This window comes from Tachysurus vachellii, chromosome 13 (assembly GCF_030014155.1).
Source record: "Tachysurus vachellii isolate PV-2020 chromosome 13, HZAU_Pvac_v1, whole genome shotgun sequence".
Classification (NCBI taxonomy): domain Eukaryota; kingdom Metazoa; phylum Chordata; class Actinopteri; order Siluriformes; family Bagridae; genus Tachysurus; species Tachysurus vachellii.
The window spans coordinates 20,115,329-20,126,255 of NC_083472.1; the positions used below are offsets into that span (position 1 = coordinate 20,115,329).

At 47.4% G+C, this 10,927-nt stretch overlaps 1 protein-coding gene across 1 annotated transcript in view; it reads left to right on the forward strand.

Annotated features, from left to right (window-relative positions):
• The window catches only part of LOC132856323 (uncharacterized), a 60,035-nt gene extending 53,821 nt beyond the window's left edge, over positions 1-6,214 (forward strand). Inside the window, exons 3-4 of the mRNA XM_060885861.1 lie at positions 2,735-3,760; positions 3,885-6,214. Of these exons, the coding sequence (XP_060741844.1) occupies positions 2,735-3,760; positions 3,885-6,071 (3,213 nt within the window). The 3' untranslated portion in view covers positions 6,072-6,214. The remainder of the gene's footprint in view (positions 1-2,734; positions 3,761-3,884) is intronic.
• The last annotated feature ends 4,713 nt before the right edge of the window (positions 6,215-10,927 follow it).

A 10,927-nucleotide genomic window follows, 5' to 3' on the forward strand; every position in this document is an offset into this window, starting at 1 on the left:
TGGTGTTAAACGGTCTCACCACTGGAAAAGAGAAGTCATGATGAAACAATCAGCCAATCTTCTCTTCCTTCTGCCATAGTACAGCTGAGAAAACCTCTTGTAGGAGATACACTAAACAACTCCTGTGGTGCCACATAAAAAGTACTGGGTGATTAAAAAAATTCAGATTAGAGGCTGTTAATAAATCTGCATTCATAGCATGCTGTACAGGTGCATGGTAAGGTTATTATGTGACAAATAATTGATTTGCCCATAAAGGGTACTGTATGTATTATTTGATATTTGTTTTTGGCTTATGCTTAAAATATCAGTGGCATTTCGTGGCATATATGTCAGGTCTACTCATACCTCAGACTCATTTCCCATCCGGCATCACAGCCTAGAAATCTGGCCACACCAACCTTCACTTTCCATACTCACTTACATCTTCACAGTCACAGCACTTTTGATTATACGCCCCTGTCTCCAATCTTTCTCTTTCTCTCTCTCTCTCACTCACACACACACACACACACACTCACACACACACAGTCACAACCACTTCACAAAGTACTGTATACTATCACAAAGTTTCCTCTCCATCTTGACATTACCAAGCCATTTGCTTATGCTTCTGTTTATCTGTTTTTCACCCTGCTTTGTTTTTGTGCTTTGACTTATCCCCTCGTACCTTTTTTCCTGATCAATGGACCATTGCCTGTTTTTCCATTTTCAAAATCGAAAAAAAGTTTTGCACTTACCTGCATCCATCTCTGCATCTTTCTTGTGAAAACAAAACTAAATAGAAACCAGAAAGCTGTGAATTCTATTGATTTTTTGTTTTTTAACTGAGCGTATTCAGTGGTAGTGTGTTACCGTAAGACAGGGACTCTAAAAGAAAGCAGTGCAATCATTAAAATGATGCCTAGGCAGTAGTTTATTTTATAGAAGATGATGGAGCAGGTGTAGCAACTGGTTTAAGGCTAAAAACAAACTAGAATAAGAAGAAGAAGTGGCACCAGGTCTAACATTAATGCTAATACCCATGATGCAAATCAAGCTAAAGGCACAGAGAAGTAAATACTTTTGAGTTTGTAGAGTTTGAGGCTATATCATGAAAAATAGATTAGAGACACTTGGAGGTGGTAATGGATGAATAGACAGATACACCTTTAAGCAAATTTGCAGGACCGAGAGAGAGAGTTGCTCGAAGCATCAACAAAAGAAGACGAGATAAACTTTGCCATTATGAGACATAGTGTATGTTTGTAGACATAGTGTACAGGTCAGAGGTTTATTATTATAGTGTACAGGTCAGTGGTTTATTATTATAGTGTACAGGTCAGAGGTTTATTATTATAGTGTACAGGTCAGAGGTTTATTATTATAGTGTACAGGTCAGAGGTTTATTATTATAGTGTACAGGTCAGTGGTTTATTATTATAGTGTACAGGTCAGAGGTTTATTATTATAGTGTACAGGTCAGAGGTTTAATATTATAGTGTACAGGTCAGAGGTTTACTGTTATAGTGTACAGGTCAGAGGTTTATTATTATAGTGTACAGGTCAGACGTTTACTATTATAGTGTACAGGTCAGAGGTTTATTATTATAGTGTACAGGTCAGAGGTTTATTATTATAGTGTACAGGTCAGAGGTTTAATATTATAGTGTACAGGTCAGAGGTTTACTGTTATAGTGTACAGGTCAGAGGTTTATTATTATAGTGTACAGGTCAGAGGTTTACTGTTATAGTGTACAGGTCAGAGGTTTATTATTATAGTGTACAGGTCAGAGGTTTATTATTATAGTGTACAGGTCAGAGGTTTATTATTATAGTGTACAGGTCAGAGGTTTAATATTATAGTGTACAGGCCAGAGGTTTATTATTATAGTGTACAGGTCAGAGGTTTACTGTTATAGTGTACAGGTCAGAGGTTTATTATTATAGTGTACAGGTCAGAGGTTTATTATTATAGTGTACAGGTCAGAGGTTTACTGTTATAGTGTACAGGTCAGAGGTTTACTGTTATAGTGTACAGGTCAGAGGTTTATTATTATAGTGTACAGGTCAGAGGTTTATTATTATAGTGTACAGGTCAGTGGTTTATTATTATAGTGTACAGGTCAGAGGTTTATTATTATAGTGTACAGGTCAGAGGTTTATTATTATAGTGTACAGGCCAGAGGTTTATTATTGTAGTGTACAGTACAGAGGTTTTTTAGTGTAGTGTTTAGGTCAGAGGTTTTCTAGACATAGTATACAGGTCAGTGGTTCCCTTTCGAGGGAACTCGACGCTGCGTTAGTGCTGACGCTATGGGAATGCTTCTTTGAGGAAGTTGTGTCTGAAGCTCTGTGTGCACACACGCCATTTTAATGGCTCGGAAAGGACACGTGACGGAGTAATTACTCGCCAGTAAGTCCATATAAGGGCATCTACGTCACACTGCTCCAGCTTTCTTTGTCTTCAGGAAGCGCTCTGTGTATGTGTGTCGTTTGTCACTGTCTGTCAAGTGCAGGGAAAAAAAAAAAATAGGGAAAGCTAGGCGAGGACATAATTATGTTACAGTCCAAGCACTTTAAGCAATGCGTGCATCCGTGCCCCCGCTTTATCACGGGGGACGACTCGCATTCTCTTTGTGTTGTGTGTTTGGGAGAGGAGCATGCGCGGTCGGCTCTCGAGGGAGCCGGCTGCGTGCATTGTGAGGATTTCCCTCTGCGCACTCTCCGATCCCGCCTGGCTGTGTTTTCCAAGCAATCAGCTGCGCCTCGTGGTTCGGGTCCTGCGTCCGCCGAGGCGGCGCGGCGGCTCCGATCATGGGGTTCGCAGGTCGAGTTAGCGGAGGCGGAGCAAGAGACGGGTGTTTCCCTTTCTCTTGCCCTCTCCCCTGACTCCGTTCGCTCAGTTTCGGTTTCGGGAGCTCGCACTGCGATTTCTCCCGACCCGGAAGAGGGCATGCTGCTTTCCGCGTCGGGCTCTGAGGAGCTCGATGTGGGCGGGGACGTGCTTTCCCCCTCGGTAAAGCCGAATGAGAGAGAGCAGTCAGTCACGTTCGAGGAGCTCCTCGAAGTGGTGTCACGCGCCGTGGGTAGGCTGAATTTGGATTGGCCTGAAGAGGAAGTTAGTGTCGCCCGCTCTAAGTTAGACGACCGCTTTCTGACTTCAGGCCGCAGGCCACCTGCACGCAGGCGACTGCCTTTTTTTCCTGACCTCCATGCTGAGGTGTCGAGGTCCTGGAAGAATCCATTTGCGGCGCGTGTTTTTTCTCCGGCCATGTCTGATTATTCAGCCATCATAGGGCTTGAAAGCCATGGCTATGGGGCGATGCCTAGGGTTGAAGAGACGCTCGCGGGCTATCTCTCGCCTGCATCGCCCGCATGGAGGAGACCTGCCCTTCCCTCCAAGCCCTGTAGGACCACCTCAGCCCTTGTAGGTAAGGCTTATACAGCGGCAGGCCAGGCAGGTGCGGCTCTGCACACCATGGCCGTTTTGCAGGCCTACCAGGCTGACCTGCTGGCAGAGCTTGATGGGAGGGAGGAATTGGGACCTCAGGCGATATCTGAGCTCCGCCGGGCCACTGACCTTGCACTCCGTGCCACGAAGCAGACGGCCCGCTCCATAGGCCGTTCAATGGCTGCGCTAGTTGCCACGGAGAGGCACCTGTGGCTTAATTTAACCGGCATAAAGGACAAGGATAAGTCCTTTCTCCTGGACGCCCCGGTGTCGCCCCTGGGTTTGTTTGGCGACGCAGTGAATACTGTCGTCGACAGACACCAGGAGGTGAAACGCCAATCGGCGGCATTCAGGGAGTTTCTCCCTCGCCGCGGCGAGCAGCCTGGGCCTTCATCTAGCCACTCCCTGCCCCCTTCTAGTTCGCTTAGGGCAGTGAAAAAGGTTAGTGTAGCGGCCCGTGCCCCCCCGTCTAGGACTAGGGAGGCCGGTCAGCGTACCCGGGCCCAGACCCGTCAGGGGAGAGGGGACCTTAGGTCCGTTATTTCAGCCAGGCGAGCCCCAAAGGAGTCCTGATGCCCGTGGGCGGCGGCTCCTGGGGGCATCCTATTCAGGAACGCCCCCCCTACTGCCTGCCCCGCCGTCTTTGTCGTTTCGGGGGGCAGTGGGGCCTGTCTCGGCTCCCCGTTTGTGTACGGATCTTCCCGGGTTAGCGCCTGCCAGTGTGCTGTTTCAGGGCACCCGGGAGGTCTGCGCGAGGCTGTTGCCTCTGTCAGGCAGCCTGGCAGCGTGGAAACTTCTGCCAGGGGTGTCGCAGTGGGTCCTGGACACTGTAGAAAGAGGGTACAGGATCCAGTTTTCCTCCCGCCCCCCGGGCTTCCAGGGCATGTTGCCCACGATCGTGGGCGGGCACCAGGCGGTGTTCCTCCAAGAGGAACTCTGCTCGCTTCTGGAGAAAGGGGCCATAGAGCATGTTCCCCTCCCAGAGCAGGACTCCGGCTTTTACAGCCGATATTTTGTTGTTCCCAAGAAGGACGGGGGGCTGCGTCCGATTTTGGACCTGCGGGCTCTGAACTGTACTCTGAGGACCTACAAGTTCAAGATGCTCACGCTCAAGGTGATCGTGTCCCAGATCAGATCCGAGGACTGGTTTGTGACGATCGACCTCAAAGATGCTTATTTTCACATAAGCATTCTGCCAGAACACAGGAAGTTCCTCAGGTTCGCTTTCGGGGGCGAAGCGTACCAGTATCGTGTCCTTCCTTTTGGCCTAGCCCTTTCACCCCGTACGTTTACGAAGTGCATGGATGCTGCCCTGGCACCGTTGCGTCTCCAGGGCATCCGTGTACTGAATTACCTCGACGACTGGCTCATTCTGGCCCAGTCCGAGGCTATGGCAGCCAGTCATCGAGATGCTGTGCTTGCCCACATGAGGTCCTTAGGCCTCAGGCTGAACCCAGGAAAGTGTGTGCTTGCTCCCTCTCAGAGAACCACCTTTCTGGGGGTAGTTTGGGATTCCACCACGATGCGGGCACATCTGTCTCCCGCTCGGGTGGCCTCCATCTTGGCAGCAGTGAAAGCTATTCGGCTGGGACGCGGCCTCTCTGTCGCCGAGGCACAGAGGGTGCTCGGCCTCATGTCAGCAGCAGCCAACGTTATCCCTTTGGGTCTGCTTCATATGAGGCCGTTCCAGTTCTGGCTCAGGGGTGCGGGCTTTCACCCTCGCAGACGTCCCCTCAGGGTTATACGGGTTACGCGCCGTGGGCTTCGTACCCTTCTTCTGTGGAAAAGACCCCGGTTCTTGGCCTTGGGTCCCATTCTAGGGGCGTGTCACCGTCGCAGGACTCTTTCGACGGACGCCTCGCTCTCGGGCTGGGGCGCGGCTTTAGATGGCCGCCCGGCCCAGGGTCTATGGGAGGGCCCCTGTCTCTCGTGGCACATAAATTGCCTGGAGATGAGGGCTGTGTTTCTAGCGTTGAAACACTTTCTCCCACACCTCAAGGGCTGCCATGTCCTGGTGCGGACAGACAGCACCGCGGTGGTGTCCTATATCAATCATCAGGGCGGTCTGCGTTCACGCCCCCTGTTCAGGTTGGCGCGGCAGATTCTGCTCTGGGCAGAGACCAGGTTTCTTTCGCTGAGAGCGGTTTTTATCCCAGGGCGTGTGAATCGGGAGGCAGACTTCCTGTCGAGGCAGGTGCTGAGGCCCGGGGAGTGGCGGCTTCACCCCCATGTGGTGGAGCGAATCTGGCGGATTTTCGGCCGGGCGGAAGTGGATTTGTTCGCCTCCGAGGAGTCGACCCACTGTCCGCTGTGGTTCTCCCTCTCTCATCCGGCCCCGTTGGGCCTGGATGCCCTGGTATGGACGTGGCCGAGTCTCCGTCTGTACGCCTTTCCCCCGGTAGCTCTGCTCCCGCAAGTCCTAGCCAGAGTGCGCCACGACCAGGTCAACCTTCTCCTAGTTGCCCCTCGTTGGCCCTCTCGAGTATGGTTCACGGACCTAGTCTCCCTCCTGAACGGCACTCCATGGGAGGTTCCCGTCAGGAGGGATCTCCTCTCTCAGGCGCAGGGGGCAATTCTTCACCCCCGCCCCGAGATGTGGAAGCTTTGGGTCTGGCCCCTGAGGGGGACCAGCTCCTAGACGCAGGCCTCTCGACTGAGGTGACAGAGACTCTGCTGAATGCTAGGGCTCCCTCCACTAGGAGGCTGTATGCTCTGAAGTGGAGGCTTTTTCGCCTCTGGTGTGACGAGCACTCTCAGGATCCAGTTCACTGCCCGGTTGGTACAGTGCTGGAGTTCCTGCAGTCTTGCTTTTCTCGGGGCCTGTCCCCGTCTACTCTAAAGGTGTACGTGGCCGCGGTCGCTGCGAACCACGAACCTGTCCTTGGAGCCTCCTTGGGTAGGCACCCTTTGGTCTCTCGCTTTTTGCGTGGTGTCAGGCGGCTGAGGCCTTCCTCTAGACCACGCCTTCCTTCCTGGGACCTCTCTGTGGTCCTGGAGGGGTTGGTGGAAGCCCCCTTTGAGCCCATGGAGTCAGCCTCCGAGAAGTTTCTGACCCTGAAGTCGGCTCTGCTTCTAGCCTTGGCCTCTCTCAGGAGAGTCGGTGATTTGCAGGCTTTGTCGATTGCCCCCACCTGCCTGGAATTTTCCCCCGGCATGTCCAAGGCTATCCTGCACCCCAGGCCGGGTTATGTCCCTAAGGTGCCAAGGATGGCGGGTTGTCCAATCATCCTGCAGGCCTACTGTCCCCCGCCCCATGAGTCGGCGGAACAGGGGAGGCTGCATTTGCTTTGCCCGGTAAGGGCCCTGAGGACTTACGTCCACCGCTCTAGCTCGTGGCGTAACTCCTCCACCCTTTTCGTCTGTTTTGGGGGCCGGAATAGGGGTAATCCGGTTTCCAAACAGCGCCTGGCCCACTGGGTGGTGGAGGCCATTACTCAGGCCTATGAGGTGCGCGGTCAGGCCTCACCTCTCGGCATCAGGGCCCACTCCACTAGGGGTATCGCCTCATCCAGTGCTTTGGCCAGGGGTGTCCCCATTGAAGATATTTGTGCTGCGGCAGGATGGTCCTCTCCGCACACCTTTATCAGATTCTATGACCTGGACTTGGACCCCACTCCAGGGTCCCAGGTACTGCGGGGCCTGTGATGTGCTGTTGGCAGTTTGCTCGTGCTCTTTCACGGCCTCTGGCACAGTCATCGACCGGTGCGTGGCGGCGTGGGTATTGGCGTTCCCATAGCGTCAGCACTGACGCAGCGTCGAGTTCCCTCGAAAGGGAACTACACCAGGTTACGTATGTAACCCGGTTCCCTGAGAAGGGAACGAGACGCTGCGTTGCTGGCCACGCCCCGGGCGTCCGTTCGCGCTTCCTTCCGACAAATAGAAGCTGGAGCAGTGTGACGTAGATGCCCTTATATGGACTTACTGGCGAGTAATTACTCCGTCACGTGTCCTTTCCGAGCCATTAAAATGGCGTGTGTGCACACAGAGCTTCAGACACAACTTCCTCAAAGAAGCATTCCCATAGCGTCAGCACTAACGCAGCGTCTCGTTCCCTTCTCAGGGAACCGGGTTACATACGTAACCTGGTGTAGTTTTCTAGTGTAGTGTTTAGGTCAGCATTTGTTTTTAGTGTGGTGTACAGGTTAGAGGTTTTCTAGTGAAGTGTACAGGTCAAAGGTTTTCTAGATTATAGTGTACAGGTCAGCGTTTCTTTTTAGTGTAGTGTACAGGTCGGAGGTTTTCTAGACACAGTGTACAGGTCAGAGGTTTTCTAATATACTGTAGTGTACAGGTCAGTGGTTTTCTAGTATAGTGTACAGGTCAGAGGTTTTCTATTGTAGTGTTTAGGTCAGAGGTTTTCTAGACATAGTGGCCATGTCAGAGGTTTTCTAGTATAGTGTACAGGTCAGCATTTTTTTTTTAGTTTTTAATTTATTTAGAAAATTAATTAAAATCATTTTTTGAAGGTAAGTTTTGTTTTCATTAGTAAAATAACAATGGTTGTGCATACAAATGCAATTAATCTTCTAATTTCTTCTTTAAAAAAGCATATTCTGTTTTAAAAGGTATTATAAATGGATCTTTATAATTCAAAAAGAACTTCTTGCTAGTTGTAAATCTGTGTTGATTAGCAATTAGAGCAGAGGTGTGACTTCACCTGCTAGTCTTGGATTCATTAACACAGATGTTATCAAATATAACTAGCACCAAACTGCATCTAAATTAATCCTCAGATTTAATATTCCCGGACCTCTCAGGCAGTTATGAATACGATAATGCCTGCTACTTAATAAACATAATGAGACACAGTCCTCAGTTAACAATAAATCATTAAGCATCTTGGAAAATGGAGTATTTTGGATGAGTACACATGGTCACATGACACTCATCATCATCAGAGAACAGAATCAGACCTTTAAGTAATTATCAACCTCAGGAAAGTATCATTATATGGTATCAGTTCTATTTATTGGACTGTTGGGGGTCACTATCAGGACTTTACACACTTTTGTGGGGCTTCCATATCACTATAATAAACCAGCTTGTTGATTTGGAATGTAAAGATAAAAGGTTATGTAATGCATGCAATCACTGTTATACAACTAAGTGGAGAGTTATCATGAAACCCGTGTAACTCGGGGGTTGACGATAACAGCCATGATGATAGTGACGTTGTGGAGAAACCAACATAGGTTCATGATTGCACTGTGAAAAAATACTGGTGTTCAGCCACAGGGAAATATTCCACTAATTGTCTAGAAAACTGGCCTTTAGGATCTTTATCAGTAATGTCTTGAATACAAATGCATGCAGTAGCGAAACAAAATGAATAAATAACAATAAAAAACAGAAGACACACAGACATGGAAACTGAACAGGAGTATGCATAACTATTGCTCATATGCAGTAGTTTATGAATAAATTTAGCCATCTGTATATTAAAGCCAGATAGGGATGGGAACATTTTGAGAAAGAAATAATATTATACTGTGATCTTATCAAAGCACGTTTGAAGGGGGTTGGTATCTCTCTCCTGGAAGGAAGGAAATCAATTCTAATGGCAAATAAATAAATAAATAAATAAATAAATAAATAAATAAATAAATAAATAAATAAGAATTGACTGACAATTTTACCCCAATTAATGTCCTCCTATTTTAAAACTAGTCATTCTAAGATGGTCCTAGTGTGAGCATCAAAATTAATAGTAATTTTTTTTACGTTTTGCTTGGTATTTTTTTTTTTGCCATTATTATTTTCTGAACTTTGAAGCAGAAACCATGATGAAAGCATGATGTTAATGCCGCTGAAGCCTTCTGCACTGTTTCTTTTTGTTTTATCTATTGTATCATTCCAGATCTTATTCAGTGGTTCCGGGGGAGTTAACAACACTGATCTGTTTTGCCCATAGACTTATTTAAGAGATACGTTCTTTCAATTGGAAGGCAAGATAAAGTATTATCTGTTATTTATTCTTCCCAAAGGGATTTAAATCTTATCTAATGTTTAACTGATTCTCAAGTGTGGAATAAATCATCTGGCACAACTGTTGCACCTTTTGGTCAGTGTCTACAAGTGAAAGTATCATATTATTAATGTGGTGAATGAAGCAATATGGGTTCCTTTATTTACAGGGATGAAACAGGGATGAATGCTATGCTATGCTACGCTATGTTAGGTTACGCTAGGTTATGTCATGTTACAGTATGTTATGCTGATGTTATAAGATAAGATACACTTTTATTCGTCCCACAATGGGGCAATAACTCTGTTTCAGCAGCAAAGAGAGAGAAATATTGCACACAGGCACGTTTAACAAAAAAAAAAAAAAAAAAAAAAAAAAATTGCATCTGTTGTGAAAATATTCGTTCTCGTTATTGCAGTTAAACAGTAATCCAACGTGTAATTACGGTGACTGGTTCACCGGAGCAGCTTTGATTGTAAATTACGCTATGCTACGTAATGCTATGCTACGTAATGCTATGCTTCGCTATACTATGCTTTGATGTCACGTCATGTTATGCTAGGTCATGCTATGCCTTGCTAGGCTATGTTATGTTATGCTAGGTTATGCTATGCCTTGCTAGGCTACGTTATGTTATGTTACGTTATGCTATACCTTGCTAGGCTGTTATGTTACCCTATGCCGTGCTAGGCTATGTTATGTCAAGTTATGTTATGCTAAGTTATGCTATGCCCTGCTAGGCTATGTAAAATTACGCCAGGTTATGCCATGCCTTGCTAGGCTATGTTACGTTACGTTATGTCATGCTATGTTACGTTACGTTATGTCATGCTATGTTATGTTACGTTATGTCATGCCATGCCTTGCTAGGCTATGTTACTGTATGTTATGTTATTTTAGGCTATGCCATGCGAGGCTGTGTTATGTTACGTTATGTTATGCCATGCTTTGCTATGCTTTGCTAGGCTATGTTATGTTATGTTACGCTATGTTATGTTACGCTATGTTATGTTACGTTATGCTATACTGTCATGCTATATCATGCTAGGAATGTTATTCCTTGCGATGTTATGCTACGTTATGCTTTTCATGATAGGTCAAGCTTCACTTTGCTATGCTTTGCCACGCCATGAAACTTTTAATCATAGACTTGTCAGCTCCTCATAACAACGGACATGTTCCAAGCATTAATAGCTTGTTATCCTCTCCGCAAATATGCCGCCATTCGCTCAGCTCAGGGCGATGCTTCCCCTGCTGCACTATAGCCGAGTGGATATACAACACGCTTGTTGCAATTATGCCACCATCCGCTCAGCTCAGGGTGATGCTTCCCCTGCTGCACTATAGCTGGGTGGATATACAACACGCTTGTTGCAAAGAAAACCCAGGGTAATGCTTCCCCCGATCGTTGATTAGCCCTGGATGTACTAGCTTTCAAAAGTATGTTCGAATATCAAGCTTCATGAGCAACCTGAGTCTTCTACAGGGTGCAGGCTTCCCCTACCTATTGTCGCTATAGCTTAGCGTAT